The sequence below is a fragment of the Pongo abelii genome, chromosome 19 (genome assembly GCF_028885655.2).
Source record: "Pongo abelii isolate AG06213 chromosome 19, NHGRI_mPonAbe1-v2.0_pri, whole genome shotgun sequence".
NCBI lineage: Eukaryota > Metazoa > Chordata > Mammalia > Primates > Hominidae > Pongo > Pongo abelii.
The window spans coordinates 17,646,778-17,667,541 of record NC_072004.2 but is presented as its reverse complement, the minus strand read 5'-3'; the positions used below and the strand labels follow the sequence as shown (position 1 = coordinate 17,667,541).

General features: G+C 49.0%; 1 protein-coding gene across 1 annotated transcript in view; it reads left to right on the top strand.

Moving 5' to 3' along the window:
- Positions 1-20,764, top strand: part of LOC100456623 (misshapen-like kinase 1) — a 72,982-nt gene that overhangs the window by 3,903 nt on the left and 48,315 nt on the right. Inside the window, 4 exon segments of the mRNA XM_063719040.1 lie at positions 12,786-12,851; positions 17,003-17,059; positions 17,151-17,273; positions 20,348-20,458. Of these exon segments, the coding sequence (XP_063575110.1) occupies positions 12,786-12,851; positions 17,003-17,059; positions 17,151-17,273; positions 20,348-20,458 (357 nt within the window).

The following is a 20,764-nucleotide window of genomic DNA, read 5'->3' as shown; positions in this document are numbered from 1 at the left end:
TCATAAATCCAAAGTAATTTATGGATTCAGTGCTATGCCCATCAAACTACCATTGACATTCTTCATAGAATTAGAAAAAAACTACTTTAAATTTCATATGGAACCAAAAAAGAGCCTGTATAGCCAAGACAATCCTAAGCAAAAAGAACAAAGCCGGAGGCATCATGCTACCTGACTTCAAACTATACTACGAGGCTACAGTAGCCAAAACAGAGATATAGACCAATGGAACAGAACAGAGACCTCAAAAATAACAAGACACATCTACAACCATCTGATCTTCAACAAACCTGGCAAAAAGAAGCAATGGGGAAAGGATTCCCTCTGTAATAAATGGTGCTGGGAAAACTGGCTAGCCATATGCAGAAAACTGAAACTGGACCCCTTCCTTACACCTTATAAAAAAATTAACTCAAGATGAATTAAAGACTTAAATGTAAAACCCCAAACCACAAAAACCCTAGAAGAAAACCTAGGCAATGCCATTCAGGACATAGGCATGGGCAAAGACTTCATGACTAAAACACCCAAAGCAATTTCCACAAAAGCCAAAATTGACAAATGGGATCCAATTAAACTAAAGAGCTTCTGCACAGCAAAAGAAACTACCGTCAGAGTGAACAGGCAACCTACAGAATGGGAGAAAATTTTTGCAATCCATTCATCTGACAAAGGTCTAATTTCCAGAATCTACAAGGAACTTAAACAAATTTACAAGACAAAACAATCCCATCCAAAAGTGGGCAAAGGATATGAACAGACACTTCTCAAAAGAAGACATTTATGTGGCCAGAAAACATATGAGAAGAAGCTCAACATCACTGATCATTAGAGAAATGCGCATCAAAACCACAGTGAGATAACATCTCACACCAGTCAGAATGACAATTATTAAAAAGTCAAGAAACAATAGATGCTGATGAGGCTGTGGAGAAATAGGAATGCTTTTACACTGTTGGTGGGAATGTAAATTAGTTCAACCATTGTGGAAGACAGTGTGGCGATTCCTCAAGGATCTAGAACCAGAAACACCATTTGACCCAGCAATCTCATTACTGGGTATATACCCAAAGGAATATAAATCATTCTACTATAAAGACACATGTACACGTATGTTTATTACAGCACTGTTTACAATAGCAAAGACATAGAACCAACCCAAATGCCCATCAATGATAGACCGGATAAAGAAAATGTGATACATATACACTGTGGAATACTACGCAGCCATAAAAAAGGATGAGTTCATGTCCTTTGCAGGGACATGGATGAAGCTGGAAACCATCATCCTTGTTTGTTTGGGGGGTGAGATTTATTGGCTCTGTAAGCAGAACATGAACTTTTGCCCATTTATAAAATCAGATTGTCGGCTGGAAGCAGTGGTTCCTGCCTATAATCCCAGCACTTTGGGAAGCTGAGATGGCAGATAGCCTGAGGTCAGGAGTTCGAGACCAGGCTGGCCAACATAGTGAACCCCTGTCTCTACTAAAAATACAAAAATTAGCCAGGCGTGATGGTGGGCACCTGTGATCCCACCTACTTGGGAGGCTGAGGCAGGAGAATCGCTTGAACCTGGGAGGTGGAGGTTGCAGTGAGCGGAGAGTGTGCCACTGCACTCCAGCCTGGGCGACAGAGAGAGACTCTGTCTCAAAAAAAAAAAAAATCAGTTTGTCATTATCTTCCTTATTGCTTTTAAGAGTTCTTTATGTATTCTTGATGTAAGTCCCTTGTCAAATAATTGTGTGGCAAATACCTTCATCCAGTGTGCCTTAAATGTTCTTCTTTTGGTGAACAAAGTTCTTAAGTCTAATTCATCAATCTTTTCTCTAACGGTTAATGCTTTTTGTGTTCTGTGTAAGACATTGTTTATTCCAAGATGATGAAGATACTCTCCTATGTTTTCCTGCAGAAGCTTTATTGTTGTATCTTTCACACTAAATAGAAACCCTCCTTAAAATCACCAACTCCTACTGCATTGTTAAAATATTTTGCTAAACCTTTAGAAGATTCTGGCACCACAACACTCCCTTCCCAGCCTCAAACCTTTTGGGGAGGTGGGGACAGAGAAAGAAAGAAGCTGGCAGGGAAAACCCAGCCTCAGCCAAGACCTAGCCCAGATAGTAAATTAGCATGGCTGGGAGTCTCCGTCATATCAGCAGTCATATGTCTTAAAACCAGAATCTACCCAGATTATATATATATCTTGTATCTGCCACAGCCATTACCTTCTTTTCACTTTATGTCAAAAAAAGAAAAAGAATCCCAGCACTGAGGCAGAAGGATTGCTTGAGGCCAGGAGTTTTAAGTCTGCAGTGAGCTGTGATAGCGCCACTCCACTCCAGCCTGGGTGACAGAGGGAGACCCTCTCTGAAAAAAAGAAAAGAAAAGAAAACCTGTCATGTTACTGACCAGTAATAGGGGCTCCCAAAGTATAAACTCGCCTCAGACCCCTGTTTGTTCTTCCTGCTACCCTGTCCATTCTGCCTCCGCCCCGTTCCGAGGCTGGACCATATCATGAAGGAAGGCCCCTTGGTTACAGCCTCCCCAGCCCGTCAGCCATGCTGCCAAGAACACTGGAAAGAATAAAAAGCTAGAGGGAGGTGGCTGCCTGCAGGAGGTTTAGCATAAAGGAAATAGGAATGGTAACAGGAAATTGAAGAAAACAGTTAAAAAGAGTAGTCATTCAAGAATGACTCCACTGATGCCACCTGTGCTGTCCCCCACCTGACAGAAATGGACCGAGGCAGCTGCCGGAGTGGATATGCAAAGACAATTCACATTTTCATTAGTGCCCTTTTATGATGTAACCTAGTCATAATGAGATTGCAGGGAAGAGATAGAAAATAAGATGCTTCCAATCTTGATCATAAGAATAGTATTTCCTGCTGGTGTGATTGTGTGTGTGTGTGTGTGTGTGTGTGTGTGAATATTTTGGATTAGTTTTCAAAACATTTTACATTTGATGAAACCCAAAACTCATTTTGTCGGGAGTAATTTTTATTAAATTGTTAAATCTCTGTAAAATTAGAAATATAAATATGTGTCTGCTTTATTTACTCTTCACAAAATATGGTGTCTAGACCTGTTTGTCTATGATGCCTCATAGGCTTGTTCTCTCCGAATTAGGAAGCCAAAAAAAAGTGGTGAAAGTCAGATGGTTCATAGTCTTTTTGAAAACCAGTAGCCATGTGCATTTTACTTAAAATAACTTTTTTTTACCTCACCAAAGTACAGCATGATAGGTTATGTTCAATCCCTCTCTCTCTCCGTGTGTGTGTGTGTACATATATATTTTATTTTAGATTGTGGGGGGGTACATGTGCAGGTTTGTTACATTGCTATATTGTGTGATGCTGAGGTTTGGGGTACAGTTGATCCCATCACTCAAGTAGTGAGCATAGTATTCAATGGTTAGCTTTTCAGGCCTTGTCCCCCACCTGCCTCACCCCTCTTGGAGTCCCTAGTGTCTGCTGTTCCCATCTTTGTGTCTCTGTGTACTCTGTGTTTAGCTCCCATTTATAAGTGAGAACATACAGTATTTGGTTTTCTGTTCCCGTCTTAGTTTGCTTAAGATAATGGTCTCCAGCTGCATCTATCTTGCTGCCAAGGACATGATTTCCTTCTTTTTTATGGCTGTGTAGTATTTCATGGTGTATATGTACCATATTTTCTTTATCCAGTCTATCATTGATGGGTATTTAGGTTCATTCCATGTCTTTGCTATTGTGACTAGTGTTGGAATGAACATATGAGTGCACATGTCTTTTTGGTACAATGATTTGTTTTCTTTTGGATACATATCCAGTAATGAGATTGCTGGGTCGAATGTTAGCTCTGTTTGAAGATCTTTGAGAAATCTCCAAACTGTTTTCTACACTGGCTAAACTAATTTACATTTCTACCAGCAGTGTATAAGTGCTCCTTTTTCTCTGCAGCCTCATCAGCATCTGTTGTTTGACTTTTTAGTAGCCATTCTGACTAACGTGAGAAGGCAGCTCATTGTGGTTTTGATTTGCATTTCTCTGATGATGAGTGATGATCAGCATTTTTTCATGTTTGTTGGCCACTTGTATGTCTTCTTTTGAGAAGTGTCTATTCATGTCCTTTGCCCATTTTTTAATGGGGTTGTTTTTTGCTTGTTGATTTAAGTTTTTCTTATAGATTCTGAATATTAGATACATCATTTGTGAATATTTCTCCCATTCTGTAAGTTGTCTATTTACTCTGTTGATAGTTTTCTTTGCTGTGCAGAAGCTCTTTAGTTTAATTAGATTCCACCTCTTTTGGTTGTTATTGCAATTGCTTTTGGGGACTTAACCAAAAATTCTTTGCCAAGGCCAATGTCGAGAAGGGTATTTCCTAGGTTTTCTTCTATAATTTTAATAGTTTGAGGTCTTGCTTTTTTCTTTTTTTTTTTTTTTTTTTGTGATGGAGTCTCATTCTGTCGCCCAGGCTGGAGTGCAGTGGTGCGATCTCAGCTCACTGCAAGCTCCGCCTCCTGGGTTCACACCATTCTCCTGCCTTAGCCTCCCAAGTAGCTGGGACTACAGGCGCCTGCCACCATGCCTGGCTGATTTTTTTTGTATTTTTAGTAGAGATGGGGTTTCACCGTGTTAGCCAGGATGGTCTCGATCTCCTGACCTTGTGATCTGCTTGCCTCGGCCTCCCAAAGTGCTGGGATTACAGGGTGAGCCACTGCACCTAGCCAATTTTTTTTTTTTTGAGACTATTTTATTTTTTGTAGAGGAGTGGTTTCACTATGTTGCCCAGGCATGTCTTGAACTCCTGGGCTCAAGTGATCCTCCCACCTCAGCCTCCCAAAGTGTTGGGATTACAGTTACAGGTGTGAGCCACTATGCCCAGCCTTTTTATCTTTTGATAATAACCCTTTAACTGGGATGAGATGCTATCTCATTGGGTTTTGATTTGCATTTCTCCTATTAGTGATATTGAAGGATTATTATATTTAATAACAGCTTTATTGAAATATAATTTACATGCCATAAAATTTACCCTTTTAAAATATTTTAGGCCAGGTGTGGTGGCTCATGCCTGTAATGCCAGCACTTTGGGAGGCCAAGGCGGGCAGATCACTTGAACTCAGGAGTTCAAGACCAGCTTGGGCAACATAGTGAAACCCCATCTCTACAAAAAATATAAAAATTAGCCAGGTGCGGTGGTGTGTGCCTGTAGTCCCAGCTACTTGGGAGTTTGAGACAGGAGGATTGCTTGAGCTCAGGAGGCAGAGGTTGCAGTGAGCTGAGATCACACCACTGCACTCCAGCCTCAGTAGCAAAGTGAGACTGTGTCTCAAAAAACAAACTAACAAAAATTAAAATAAAATATTTTAAAGTGGTTTTTGGTATACTCACAGACTTATGCAACCATCTTCACTATTTAATTTCAGAACCTTTTTATTACCCCCAAATGAAACCCCGTATGCATTAGCAGTCATTACCCATTTTCTCCTTCCTCCCAGCCCCTGGCAACCAGTAATCTACTTTTCATCTCTTTAGATTTGCCTATTCTGGACATTACACATAAATGTAGCCACATAATATGTGGCCTTTTGTGACTAGCTTCTTTCATTAAGCATAATGTCTTCAAGGTTCATCCATGTTGCAACATCTAGCAGCAGTTTATTCCTTTTTTTGTTTGTTTTTAATTTTTTTTTTTTTTTTAGAGGCAGAGTCTCACTCACTCTGTCACCCAGGCTGGGGTGCAGTGGTGCTATCATAGGTCGCTACTGCCTTCAGCCCCTGGGCTCAAGGGATCCTTCCACCTCAGCCTCCCATATAGCTGGGACTACAGGTACATTGCACCATGCCTCACTAATTTTTTAAATTTTTGTAGAGATGTGGTCTTATTGTCTTGCCAAGGTTGGTCTCAAACCTGCCAAGCAGTCTCAAAGCACTTGACCTCAAGTGATCCTCCCGCCTCTGCCTCCCAAAGCGTTGGGGTTATAGGCACGAGCCACCATACCTGCTCTTCATTTCTTTTTATTGCCAATATCATTCTATTATATAGATATACCACATTTATCTATTTATCAGTTGATGGATATTTGGGTTGTTTCTACTTTTTGGTTATTAATAATCCTCCTGTGGGCATCCATCTACATATTTTTGTGTGGATATATGTTTTCAGTTTTCTTGAGTATCTACCTAGAAGTGGAATGGCTGGGTGATATGATAACTCATTGTTTAACATTTGAGGAACTGCCAAACTGTTTTCCAAAGTGGCTGGACCATTTAACATTCCCAGCAGCAGTGTATGACAATTTCAATTTTCCCATGCCCTCATCAACACTTTTGACTGTCCATCCTTTTCTAGATGGGGTAGAGAGGTGATCTCACTCTGTTGCCCAGGCTGAAGTACAGTGGCATGATCATAGCTCACTGCAGCCTCGAACTCCTGGACTTATAGGATCCTTCTGCCGCAGCCTCCTGAGGGAAATACAAATTAAAACCACAATGAGATACCACTTCACACTTACTAGGATGGCTCCCATCAAAAGGATGGACAGGCTGGGTACAGTGGCTCACTCCTGTAATCCCGCACTTTGGGAGGCCGAGGTGGGTGGATCACTTGAGGTCAGGAGTTTGAGACTGGCCTGGACAACATGGTGAAATCCTGTCTCTACTAAAATACAAAAAATTAGCCAAGTGTGGTGGTGGGCACCTGTAATCCCAGCTATTCAGGAGAGTGAGGCAAGAGAATCACTTGAACCCAGGAGGTGGAGGTTGCAGTGAGCTGAGATCACACCACTGCACTCTAGCCTGGGCAATAGAATGAGACTAAGTCTTTAAAAAAAAAAAAAGAAAAGAAGGATGGACAGAGTCAGGTATGGTGCCTCACCCCTGTAATCCCAGCAGTTTGGGAGGCCAAGGCAGGTGGATCTCGTTAGCTCAGGATTGGAGACCAGCCTGGGTGACATGGTGAAACCCCATCTCCATAAAAAGTACAAAAACTGGCTGAGCACAGTGGCTCACGCCTGTAATCCCAGCACTTTGGGAGGCCGAGGCAGGTGGATCACGAGGTCAGGAGTTCGAGACCAGTTTGACCAACATGGTAAAACCCCGTCTTTACTAAAAATACAAAAAATTAGCCAGGCGTGATGGTGCGCACCTGTAGTCCCAGCTACTTGGGAGGCTGAAGCAGGAGAATTGCTTTAACCCGGGAGGCGGAGGTTGCAGTGAGTCAAGATCGCGCCATTGCACTCCAGCCTGGGTGACAGAAACTCTGTCTCAAAAACAAAAGAAAAATCAACTCCTCAAACCTCCACCCTTTTTGGCTTCTTCCTCTCCATAATCATGAACAATCTTCCCTATTTTGAAAACCCTATTGTCTGACTTTGCTGCCAGCTCTAGCTGTCATCTGATTTTCCCCCTTCCTCTCAAGGTTAGACTTCTCCAGAAAGGGTGCTGCCCTCAATTCCTCAGCACACTCCTGTCTCCTCCAGCCCCCACTGTCTGCCCTCTGCTCACACAGTGGCAGTTCCCAGTGGTTTCGTAGCTGCTGAGGTCAGTGAGATTTTTTTCAGTGCCCTCTGGCTGCTCTGCTGCATTCGAGGCCATCACTACCCTTATCCCCCCTGCAGCCTCCATGACCATCTCCTCTTCTGGCGTCTGTTCTGCTGCTCTCACATGTTGCCCGTGACCATCCACACTCTCCCTGGATATCTTGTTTGTGTCTCCAACTCTCAGCTCACAAATGCTTGTAAATTGTATTTACAGATCCTTGTTTCTAACTGCCCAGTGGAATGTACCTGTGTATCCTTTAACATCCCCGATTCAACATTCAAACCCAGACCGCTCTCCCACAGCACAGCATGACAATAGAATGTACCTGTGTATCCTTTAACATCCCCGATTCAACATTCAAACCCAGACTGCTCTCCCACAACACAGCATGGTCTTCACCACTCTTTTTTCTTTTCTTTTTTTTTTGAGAAGGAGTCTCACTCTTTCACCCTGGCTGGAGTGCAGTAGTGCAATCTTGGCTCACTGCAACCTCCGCCTCCTGAGTTCAAGCAATTCTCCTGCCTCAGCCTCCCGAGCAGCTGGGTTTACAGGTGCCCACCACCATACCTAGCTGATTTTTGTATTTTTTAGTAGAGACGGGGTTTCACAATACTGGCCAGGCTGGTCTCGAACTCCTGACCTCCGATGATCTGGCTTCCTCAGCTTCCCAAAGTTCAGGGATTACAGACATGAGCCATCACGCCCAACCCTAAAGTGGACTTTTTACACAATCCAACCCCCTCTTAGCTTGTGGGAGGGGAATGAGGCCTCAAACAGTTAAATACTTGCACAGAGACACATGACTGGTGCCAGAGTTGAAAACCCCCTCCCGTGCTCTTTCTGCCACACCAAGCAGCATTTCAGCGGCTTTCGTGCTTTCGGCTGCTGTTATAATATATAATCGTAGACTGCCACATTTTCATATTTGAGTACTTGGCCAATCTGTAAAATTATAAGGTTTTATATTTCTCATATATCGGTGAGCTCCCTTTGTGTCTAATTCAGGAGTTACTACATAGTTTGTGCTCAAGAAATATGCAGTGGATGAATGAAATGAGATACAATTACCTTACAGGTTTTCCCTGCTTAGGGCTTAGCCCAGTGCAGGGCAAATGGAGGCGCTCACTCAGAAGATATTTAGTGGTTGGATAATAACGGGGCATCGTTAAATAGCAGGCTGAGGTGTTGGGATTCTCTGAGCATTGGGGAGCCCCACTACCAGTTCTGGGCAGAAGAGTAAAATCAGGAAAGCGCCATTTTGGAAGAATTAAATCAGTGGCAGCAGAAGGAAGACATGGGGGAGGCTAGAGCTCCAGGAGGGAGGACATGAGGGATTGGTCTGAGGTGGTGGACAAGCCAAGCACATTTTGAAGGCAGAAAGGACAGGGTGGCTGCGATACAGGAAAGGGAGGAGGAGGAGGATTAGGCAGAGGCTGGACTGTGGTGGGAAAGCGGTGCTGCTATTGAAACATGGAGCATCTGGGTGGGGAGGGGGTGAGAGACCACAATCAGAGTGCCGCGTGCGGGACCTCAGCTTGCTTCTCTGAATCACCCTTTCCAGTAGGAGTTTTCAGGAAACCGACTTGAAACTCATTAAATGTCAATATCCAAACCCAGGGTGTCTGACCTCAAATATTCCTTCATCCCTCAGTGCCACCCAAACATAGGGGAAGGAGACAGATTGGGAGTCAAGGTTACAAAATTAAAATGTACTTGTAGTGATTTGAGTTGATGGTGACAGATCATTATAGCTCTAACAGGCCCACAGTATTTTCCCTCTTAGATTAGGAGTGTTCAGAAAATTATGACCATAGGTCCTTTTTCCTGTCTCCCTCCATCTCAGAAAGAACTACAGTTTGATTCAAGAAAGGAGTTCCCAGCAGTCAGTTCAGAGGCCCCGGAATGGATGAGTTCTTCTGTTGGGCAGCTCTATAGGGAACTCTATGGTCTTTGAGCCTCTAATCTAGAACTGAAGACAGATGAGATGACTTTTCTCAGGTTCCTTCCAGTTCTCAGGGTCAGAAAGACCTCTCGTTAGCCCTCTGCATTGCAGTGACAACACCTCTCTTTCCTGTGGATCCTGCTGTGATTTACGCCTCTCTTTCCTGTGGATCCTGCTGTGATTTACGCCTCTCTTTCCTGTGGATCCTGCTGTGATTTACGCCTCTCTTTCCTGTGGATCCTGCTGTGATTTACGCCTCTCTTTCCTGTGGATCCTGCTGTGATTTACGCCTGTTAAGTGTTGTTTTAGCTGTGCATGCTAAGTCATGCCTATAATATTAATGTGTTGGGAGGCTGAGGTGGGAGGATTGCTTGAGCCCAGGAGTTCAAGGCTACAGTGAGCTGTGATCATGCCACTGCACTCCTGCCTGGGCAACAGAGCAACATGTGACTCTAAAAAAAAAAAAAAAATTAGGCCGGGCAAGGTGGTTCACACCTGTAATCCCAACACCTTGGGAGGCTGAGGCGGGTGGATCACCTGAGGTCAGGAGTTTGAGACCAGTCTGACCAACACGGTGAAACCATGTCTCTACTAAAAATACAAAATTAGCTGGGCGTGATGGCACACCCCTGTACTCCCAGCTACTCAGGAGGCTGAGGCAGGAGAATCATCTGAACCCAGGAGGTGGAGGTTGCGGTGAACCAAGATCTTGCCATTGCAATCCTGCCTGGGCAACAAGAGCAAAATTCCATTAAAAAAATAAATAAATAAATTTGTTAAGTTTTTTTGTTTTTTTTTCCCGAGACAGAGTCTCGCTCTGTCGCCCAGGCTGGAGTGCAGTGGTGTGATCTCAGCTCACTGCAACCTCCACCTCCTTGGTTCAAGCGATTCTCCTGTCTCAGCCTCCCAAGTAGCTGTGACTATAGGTGCCCGCCACCACCCCCGGCTAATTTTTTGTATTTTTAGTAGAGATGGGGTTTCACCGTGTTAGCCAGGATGGTCTCAATCCCCTGACCTCTTGATATGCCCACCTCAGCCTCCCAAAGTGCTGGGATTACAGGCGTGAGCCACCGTGCCCGGCCAAGAATTTTTTTTTTTCATAACTTTAGCTGAAGCCAAATAATTGAATGTAGACCCACAAAGTTCTTGGTCTGGTCAGCCCAGTCCCCTTCAGAGCACAGAGAAGGAACCCCCTTCAGCTCTGTCATTACTTCCTCCCGAGCAGGCTGGGGTGTTTTCTCAGACTGCTGCATGCCAGGCCTCAGCAAGGTGCTAGACATTTGGTGAGCAGGGAGGGCTCAGTCCCTTTCTCCAGTGAATCAGACAAGTAAATGTAGAGTCACAATGCCTCGTGGTACATGCTCTGATAGGGCACGCACAGGGTGCCAGGGGCACATCTCTGCTCTCCAGCTCCTCTTTGAGAAAATGGAAAAAGTGCACATTGAGGACATTTTTTAAAAGCCTTGGGCTGGTGTCTCTCTGGTCTTCAACACGCACAAGTCATCTTCCTTGGGCTTATTACTTCAGTGGATGAAGTGCTTTTATTGGCATGGATGTGGGGTTTTTTGGTTGTGGGATTTTTTTTTTCTCCCAGAAACCCTATATTAGCTTTCAAAATCAAGGAGAAAGGAGTTTTAGATTATATGCTTTTAGTATTGTCAGCAGAGAGGCCACGTGTTGCCAGGAGAGTTTATTCCTAAGTGCCATCCTTACTTTCTGCCTCCGCTTGGTCCCCGCAGCGGTAGGGACGGGCCTGCCCTGTGAAACACCAGAACTGTCAGAACTGTTGGCTCTGAGGCAGGCGTGGTGGCTCACACCTGTAATCCCAGTACTTTGGGAGGCCAAGGCAGGAAGGACTGCTTGAACTCAGAAGTTTGAGAACAGCCTGGGCAACATAGTGACACCCCGTCTCTACTAAAAATAAAAAAAATTAGCCAGGAGTGGCGGTGCAGGCCTGTGGTCCCAGCTGTTCAGGAGGCTGAGGTGGGAGGATTGCTTGAGCCCAGGAGACTGAGGCTGCAGTGAGCTATGATTATACCACTGCATCCAGCCTGGGTAACAGAGTGAGACTCAGTCTCAAAAGAAAAAAAAAAAAAGAGCCATCATTCTGTAGGATGTGCAGGAGTGTGGACAGTACAGGGCTGTATCTCTCTTCAGCTTGCAGCTCCACCTTCCAACTTCTTTCTCTCAAAAAAAAAAAAGGTTCTGCCAGGAGGGTGTGGGTGGCCTCCTGACAGCAGCTGTGTTGCTGAGGCCAGGCCTGCCTGCTCTTGGTCCAGGGGGAGGACCATCCTCTTTAGAGGCTTTGTTCGAGCCCTTTGGGCCCTCTCCTCCTGGCACTGCTTGGCTCAGAAAAGTAGGAACAGAAAGTTCTCCCTTCTCAGAGGCCCTTTCTCACCATCACCTGCTCACTCCCTCCCTCCAGGTCCCTTTGCCCCTGATTGCCTCAAACCCTGGCCTGGAAGCCCTCAGTCTCAGGGGGACTGGGAAGAGGGAAGGACAAAAGGATTGTGGCCCTGAAATTCCTGCTCCCTGCTAGCTTTCCTCATCCCTGCTTTTAAGAAGTAAGATAATGATAATGGTCATTAACTTTTACTGGGCACACGCTCTGGCGCCAGGAACCATCTGAAGCATTTGATGGGCATTTCTTCACTTAAAATGTGAGTACCAACCCCAGAGGAAGGTACTCAGGCACCCTCATTTTGCAGATGAGGATACAGATGCAGTTTCTCGGTGGATTTGAAATTGGGAACATGTCTTTGAAAAGCCATCTGGGCTCTGACTTCCACGTTCTCTCACTTCTTTTTTTTTTTTTTTTTTTTCGAGACGGAGTCTCGCTGTGTCGCCCAGGCTGGAGTGCAGTGGCGCAATCTTGGCTCACGGCAAGCACCGCCTCCTGGGTTCATGCCATTCTCCTGCCTCAGCCTCCCGAGTAGCTGGGATTACAGGTGCCCACCACCACGCCTGGCTAATTTTTTGTATTTTTAGTAGAGACGGGTTTCACTGTGTTAGCCAGGATGGTCTCGATCTCCTGACTTCGTGATCCACCCGCCTCAGCCTCCTAAAGTGCTGGGATTACAGGCGTGAGCATCGCACCTGGCCACTCACTTCTTCCAACTTTTCCCATAGAACATTCACTCTGAATCAATCCAGGAAAAGGGCAGCCAGCCACCAGGGTTCCTGCCACGTGCCCTCCTGATGTGCTGGTGTTCACTCTCATATCTTGACTGGATACCACTTTACCCCCATCTAGCTCTGTAATCCTTTTCTAAAGTCCTGACACAGTATTCTTCTGTCTCCCTCCTGTCCCCTGCCCCTAGGACCCTGCTAGGATCTTTGAGCTTGCGGAGGTGGTTGGCAGTGGAACCTACAGACAGGTGTACGAGGTGAGATGAATGGTGTGGAAGTATGACCTCCACATCTGCAGGGCACTCTTGGGAGGAGTGGAAGGAAGTAGGTTTCTTGTCTGTAGGTCTGAGGGGGGCTATGGGAGATGCCAGAGGCTGGGGCCCTGGAAAGGTAGAGGCGGGGAGAGGAAAGAGCACCCAAGAGGAGGCACTGTTGATGCCTCTCTCTACCTGAGTGCAGAGCCAATCGCGGACATGGTGGGAACAGGCCAGCAGCCACGCAGGGTGGCCTGCAGCAGTGAGAGCAGGTGGAAGGGCATACGGCCTTGTGTGTCAGAACTCTCCTGGGATTCAGAGAGAGCTAAGGCCAGAGGTGTGGGTTTGGCTTCTCCCTGGACCACAAAGAGACACAGGACTTTGAGGTACTGGGACCTAATGGGTGGCCTTCTGCAGAGGGGAAGTGACCTGTGCTCCCACAGCGGGCCTGCTGGAGCCAGAGCTCAGGCTTCCTGCTTTTGAGCTGCCTCTGTCCCTGACAGAAGTGGCATGTTTTCAGCCACCAATGGTAGCTTTTAGGTTGGCCTGGCCAGCCCAGCCCTCTCGTGTGGCCTGACCACTGCTCACACTTGGATAGGGGAGCTGCTCCAGTGGGGAATGAGGTGGCCTGACCACTGCTCACACTTGGATAGGGGAGCTGCTCCAGTGGGGAATGAGGTGGCCTGACCACTGCTCACACTTGGATAGGGGGAGCTGCTCCAGCGGGGAATGAGGTGGCCTGACCACTGCTCACACTTGGATGGGAGGAGCCGCTGCAGCGGGGAATGAGGTGGCCTGACCACTGCTCACACTTGGATAGGGGGAGCTGCTCCAGCGGGGAATGAGGTGGCCTGACCACTGCTCACACTTGGATAGGGGAGCTGCTCCAGCGGGGAATGAGGTGGCCTGACCACTGCTCACACTTGGATAGGGGGAGCTGCTCCAGCGGGGAATGAGGTGGCCTGACCACTGCTCACACTTGGATAGGGGGAGCTGCTCCAGCGGGGAATGAGGTGGCCTGACCACTGCTCACACTTGGATAGGGGGAGCTGCTCCAGCGGGGAATGAGGTGGCCTGACCACTGCTCACACTTGGATAGGGGGAGCTGCTCCAGCGGGGAGTGAGGTGGCCTGACCACTGCTCACACTTGGATAGGGGGAGCTGCTCCAGCGGGGAGTGAGGTGGCCTGACCACTGCTCACACTTGGATAGGGGGAGCTGCTCCAGCGGGGAGTGAGGTGGCCTGACCACTGCTCACACTTGGATAGGGGGAGCTGCTCCAGCGGGGAGTGAGGTGGCCTGACCACTGCTCACACTTGGATAGGGGGAGCTGCTCCAGCGGGGAGTGAGGTGGCCTGACCACTGCTCACACTTGGATAGGGGGAGCTGCTCCAGCGGGGAGTGAGGTGGCCTGACCACTGCTCACACTTGGATAGGGGGAGCTGCTCCAGCGGGGAGTGAGGTGGCCTGACCACTGCTCACACTTGGATAGGGGGAGCTGCTCCAGCGGGGAGTGAGGTGGCCTGACCACTGCTCACACTTGGATAGGGGGAGCTGCTCCAGCGGGGAGTGAGGTGGCCTGACCACTGCTCACACTTGGATAGGGGGAGCTGCTCCAGCGGGGAGTGAGGTGGCCTGACCACTGCTCACACTTGGATAGGGGGAGCTGCTCCAGCGGGGAGTGAGGTGGCCTGACCACTGCTCACACTTGGATAGGGGGAGCTGCTCCAGCGGGGAATGAGGTGGCCTGACCACTGCTCACACTTGGATAGGGGGAGCTGCTCCAGCGGGGAATGAGGTGGCCTGACCACTGCTCACACTTGGATAGGGGGAGCTGCTCCAGCGGGGAATGAGGTGGCCTGACCACTGCTCACACTTGGATAGGGGGAGCTGCTCCAGCGGGGAATGAGGTGGCCTGACCACTGCTCACACTTGGATAGGGGGAGCTGCTCCAGCGGGGAATGAGGTGGCCTGACCACTGCTCACACTTGGATAGGGGGAGCTGCTCCAGCGGGGAGTGAGGTGGCCTGACCACTGCTCACACTTGGATAGGGGGAGCTGCTCCAGCGGGGAATGAGGTGGCCTGACCACTGCTCACACTTGGATAGGGGGAGCTGCTCCAGCGGGGAATGAGGTGGCCTGACCACTGCTCACACTTGGATAGGGGAGCTGCTCCAGCGGGGAATGAGGTGGCCTGACCACTGCTCACACTTGGATAGGGGGAGCTGCTCCAGCGGGGAATGAGGTGGCCTGACCACTGCTCACACTTGGATAAGGGGAGCTGCTCCAGCGGGGAATGAGGTGGCCTGACCACTGCTCACACTTGGATAGGGGGAGCTGCTCCAGCGGGGAATGAGGTGGCCTGACCACTGCTCACACTTGGATGACGGGAAGCCGCTGCAGCGGGGAATGAGGATGCTCAGGGTGAATGCTGCCTCTGATTGGAGCCTCCTGGGGCCCGTGGCTTTTTCATCTCCAGACAGAGTGCTGGATACTGTCACAAGTCTCTTCTGCATCTCTAGCCCTGTGTTTCCTGTGTCACTGAGACCACCTGCCTTTCTCTTAGGCTACTTCTCTTGCAAACTTTGGGGAAACAGGCACCCCACCCGCAATCTCTTGCCTTGTTGTTGCCGTGGGAATAGTGGTGCCATCTGCTCCTGCGTCTCTGGGCTTGGGGTCTTGAATGGCTGAGGATAAAAATTACCCATGGGCTGGCAAAGCCAGTCCATCCCCATGAGGGGCCACCTTCCTCCACCCTGCTCCTCCCCAGGAAGCCTTTGGGCTTTCCTCTCCAAGCCTTAGATGCTCCCAGTAGGAATTTCAGAAGGATGTTGGGGGAGGAGAGCAATGGCTGGGACACACTCAAGAAGAGGAAGTTTCTTCCCACTAGGACTGGTGACAGGAGCATTAGCACATGTCGGCTGGCCCGTCTGTGTTTCTGTGAGTTCCCTAAAATCTCAGCTCTGTCTCTGTTCTTTCCCTGTCGACAAGAATAAAAAGCTTTGTGGGTGAAGTTGATTCTGGGAGAGGCCTCCTGGTCCAGAGTTGGTGAGTCAGGAAAGCACCGCAGCATTTTGTCTTGCTTAGGAGAAGAGGGTGAGGCAGAGCCCCTCCCTCCCTAGCCTCCTTCTTCTACTCCCTCCATCCTCCATTAGGGTGGAGAAGTATCTTTCATGCCCTGCTCTAACTTTCAGACTGTAGAAAGTCCAAGCCAGAGAGGCTGGAACAGAACATAAATGTTTCTCCCTTATCTGTCTTGAGTTTTTATGGGAGGAGCCCCTTCGCCTTTATTGAGCCTGTAACTTGGAAGTCCACTATAGGTGGTTTTTCTGTTGGCCATGATGGCTCGGGAGCGCCTCCCTCTGTCCACTCCCACGAACAGCACATTCACTGAGGTGTGTAGCCACAATGAGGGGTACTTTCTTTTTTTCTTTCTTTTTTCCTTTTTTTTTTTTTTTTTTTTTTTTTGGAGAAGGAGTCTCGCTTTGTCCCCCAGGTGGCAGTGCAGTGGCACGGTCTCGGCTTGCCTCCCAGGTTCAAGCAATTCTCGTGCCTCAGCCTCCTGAGTAGCTGGGATTATAGGTGCCCACCATGACACCCGGCTAATTTTTGTATTTTTAGTAGAGACGGGGTTTCCCCATGTTGGCCAGGCTGGTCTCGAACTCCTGGTCTCAAGTGATCTGCCTGCCTCGGCCTCCCAAAATGTTGGGATTACAGGTGTGAGCCACGGCGCCCGGCTGAGGGGCACTTTGTAAGATAGAAAACAGTTGGGCCGGGCACGGTGGCTCATGCCTGTAATCCCAGCACTTTGGGAGGCCGAGGTGGGCGGATCATGAGGTCAAGAGACCGAGACCATCCTGGCTAACACGGTGAAACCCTGTCTCTACTAAAAATATGAAAAATTAGCCGGGCTTGATGGTGGGCGCCTGTAGTCCCAGCTGTCCAGGAGGCTGAGGCAGGAGAATGGCATGAACCCAGGAGGTGGAGCTTGCAGTGAGCTGAGATCGCGCCACTGCACTCTAGTCTGGGCGACAGAGCAAGACTCTGTCTCAAAAAAAGAAAAAAAAGAAAACAGTTAAAAGCTGTGTCTCCTAGAGTCAAGCCCTCTCTGCGTTCGGCTCTCTGAGCATAGACTCAGATCCCTCTGTCCTGCAGGGTCAGCATGTCAAGACTGGGCAGCTGGCTGCCATCAAGGTCACGGATGTCACGGAGGTAGGGAGTGGAGCTGGGCAGTGGGAGGGTTGGACCAGCGAGAAGGGAGTGTGGGGGGAGTCTCAGGGCTCAGCTCCTCCCATTTGCCTAGGACGAGGAGGAAGAGATCAAACAGGGGATCAACATGCTGAAAAAATACTCACCACTGCAACATTGCCATCTACTATGGAGCTTCATCAAGAAGAGTCCCCCGGGAAACGATGACCAGCTCTCGGTGAGAAACGCCCCCCTGCCTGCCCTCCCCGCAGTCCCTGTCTCCGGGCTGTTCACTAGGACTCAGTATCAGTGCCCAGCATCTCTCCTTGCCAGCTACCCTCCCTCTGGTCTACCCAGCCTCCCCTGTCCCTGGACCCAGAGGGGCCTCCTGCCTCAAGGATGGCCCTGCACTCCAGCCCCCATGAATTGCAGCACCTCGTCCTTTGAGTGTTTTGTAGGGAGGGGTCCTGGCGTTTGCCCCAACCCTTCCCCTAACCAGTATCTCACACTGTGCGATCGGCTGTTAATAAATAAATATAATCTTGGCAAAGGCTAGAGAGACTGTGGGGAGGCCGTCCATCAGTTTTCCTGCCTTTGAGCACAGCTCCTGGGAAAGCAACAGAACCAAAATATTTGTGGGAGATAACAGGGCCCAGATCCCTCCCAGCACCCCAGATGCTACAGTGCACCCAGCCCTTCTGTGTCATCATTCAAACCAGAGCCTGCTGCAGAGCTTGGGGCCTCCCCCAAATTCCTCCTGCCTGGCCCAGAACATTCCTAAGAGTCATTCATCTCCCTAGCCTGGGCACTGGTGCTGACATGTTTTCCCAGCCTTACCCTTTGTGATACTGAGCCCAGTCCCTGAGGATGGAGCAGCAGGGAGTGTGGCAATGGCTGTCGGGAGTTTCAGCGCTGACGCCAGGTCTCCCCTCCCAGCAGCCATTCAGATGACAAGCACTTACTAAGCACTTCTGTATACTCTGTATAGATGAGCACGAGCCATGGTCCTGGCCTCCAAGGCCCTTTGGCTTTTTGGGAACACACACACTCATGCACACAAAGAAAGGGAGAAAGGTGGCAGGGAGGTCTACCTCCCCGGTGTGTGTGGTGGAGATTGTGGCCGGCTAGAGGCATTAGTGGCCAGGCGCCCTCTTCTGGACCTGTTGGGCACAGGTCCTCCCCTCCTCTCACTGTGCTCTGCTCTCCAAGGAGTAGGCACATGCAAATTACTTTTATTGCATATGCAAATATACGTGTCCATCCAACCTGTTCCTGCATTGGATGTGGCTTTTAGTGAAAACTTGGACAAGCATGCTGATTCCCAGGAAGACTGGTTGGAGCCATCTTCTCTGCCTCTGGGTCTCAGCTGCTCTCCCTGGGAGGTGCAGACCCAGAGCCCTCCTCATCTCCTGGCCTTGTTACTCTGTGCTGGAGGAGTTTCTCTCCGGGTCTTCCCAGGTTCCCTGTTGCAGCTGTCTAGGTAGACCCTACACACTTTCTGTCTCTAGCGGACCTGGAGAATCACTGATTCTTAGCCCCTTTTCTGCTTCTAAGTCAGGGACTGGCAAACTTTTTCTGTGAAGGGCCAGATGGTAAATATTTCAGGCTTTGCAGGTCATATTTGCTGTCCCAGCTGCTCAGTTCTGTTGTTGTACCACGAAAGCAGCAATAGACAGTACGTAAATGAATGAGCGTGGCTATACCCCCAACGCCTTCACTGAGGTCACTCACGTTTCAATGTTTTTTCACTTTCACATGTCATAAAATACGATTCCTTTTTTTTTTCCCCGCAACCATTTAAAAATGTAAAAACCAGGCCAGATGCAATGGCTCAAGCCTGTAATCCCAGCACTTTGGGAGACTGAGGTGGGTGGATCACCTGAGGTCAGGAGTTCAAAACCAGCCTGGCCAACACGGTGAAACCCCGTCTCTACTGAAAATACAAAAATTATCCAGGCATGGTGGCGGGCACCTCTAATCCCCGCTACTTGGGAGGCTGAGGCAGGAGAATCGCTTGAACCTGGGAGGCGGAGGTTGCAGTAAGACCCTGTCTCAAAAAAAAAAAAATAAATAAAAACCATTCTTGACTTGCTGACCACACAGAAGCAGGCCTTGGGCCAGCCCCTGATCCAAAACAGAAGTTCTTTTTTTTTCAGAGACAGCGTCTCGCTCTGTCGCACAGGCTGGAGTGCAGTGGCATGATCTCGGCTCACTGCAACTTCTGCCTCCCGTGTTCAAGTGATTCTTCTGCCTCAGCATCCTGAGTAGCTGGGATTACAGGCGCCCACCACCACGCCAGGCTAATTTTTTGTATTTTTAGTAGAGATGGGGTTTCACCATGTTAGCCAGGATGGTCTCAAACTCCTGACCTCGTGATCCGCCTCCCTCGGCCTCCCAAAGTGCTAGGATTACAGGCATGAGCCACTGCGCCTGGCCCAAAGCAGTAGTTTTTTGTTCTTGTTTTTGTTTTTGAGACAGAGTCTCACTCTGCCACCCAGGCTGGAGTTCAGTGGCGCAATCTCAGCTCACTGCAAGCTCCGCCTCCTGGGTTCATGCCATCTTCCTGCTTCAGCCTCCCAAGTAGCTGGGACTACAGGCGCCTGCCACCACGCCCGGCTAATTTTGTTTTGTTTTTTTTTTTAGTAGAGACGGGGTTTCACCGTGTTAGCCAGGATGGTCTTGAACTCCTGACCTCATGATCCACCCGCCTCGGCCTCCCAAAGTGTTGGGATTACAGGCGTGAGCCACCGTGCCCAGCTGTGAAGCAGTAGTTCTTAACTGCTTTAGGGTTTGGAATCCCAGTGAGAATCTGATGAAAGTACTAGACCCTTCCTCAAGGAAAATGCATATACCTGCATCATTTTGTCTACAGTTTCAGGGATTCCTTGGACTCCTACCCTAAACCCAGCCCCACCCTGCCAGTTCTTTTCCATCTGTATTCCTTCTCCCCCCTCTCTCTCTTTCTCGCTCTTTTTTTATTTTTTTTCCTTTTTTTGAGACAGAGTCTTGCTCACCGTGTTGGCCAGGCTGGTCTTAAACTCCTGACCTCAGGTGATCCGCCTGCCTCAGCCTCCCAAAGTGCTGGGATTACAGGCATGAGCCACCGCACCCAGCCTTTTTTCCCTCTCTCTCTTGACTTCAGGAGATCCTGTGGCCTTTGCGAGGCTTCTGCGGCCCTTGCTGTCTAGCTCATACCAGTTCTAGCCCCAAGGTCTCTGGTCCTCCTCCAGGAGTTTAGTGGGGGATCAGGACAGGAGAGGAGGGGCTTGTCTGACTCATACTTTTCCTTTCGGTACCTTCCTGGGATCCTAGCTGGTGATGGGGTTCTGTGGTGCTGGTTCAGTGACTGACCTGGTAAAGAACATGAAAGGCAACGCCCTGAAGGAGAACTGTATCGCCTACATCTGCAGGGAGATCCTCAGGGTGAGTTCAAGGCCCCTCCCCTTGTCTTCTCCTCCTCTGCTACCCTGGCTGGAGCTTCTCCATGAGCAAAGATCCTCCCTGCACTGGGAGGAGACATCACTGCCCTCTTTAGGGAGCAGCAGGCCTGATGCGGGTGGGATGTGGAAGCAGGGTCCCCACCTTGAGAAGTCTCAGGCTGTTGGATGAGACAAGCTCCTCTGTTTCCAAGCTCTGCCGCTTCTCCACCTGTAACCCTGCAACTGCTGGGAATTCACCTGCAGCCACCTCTCTGAGGAAGCTCTCCAGGACAGCTCAGCTTGCTTGGGC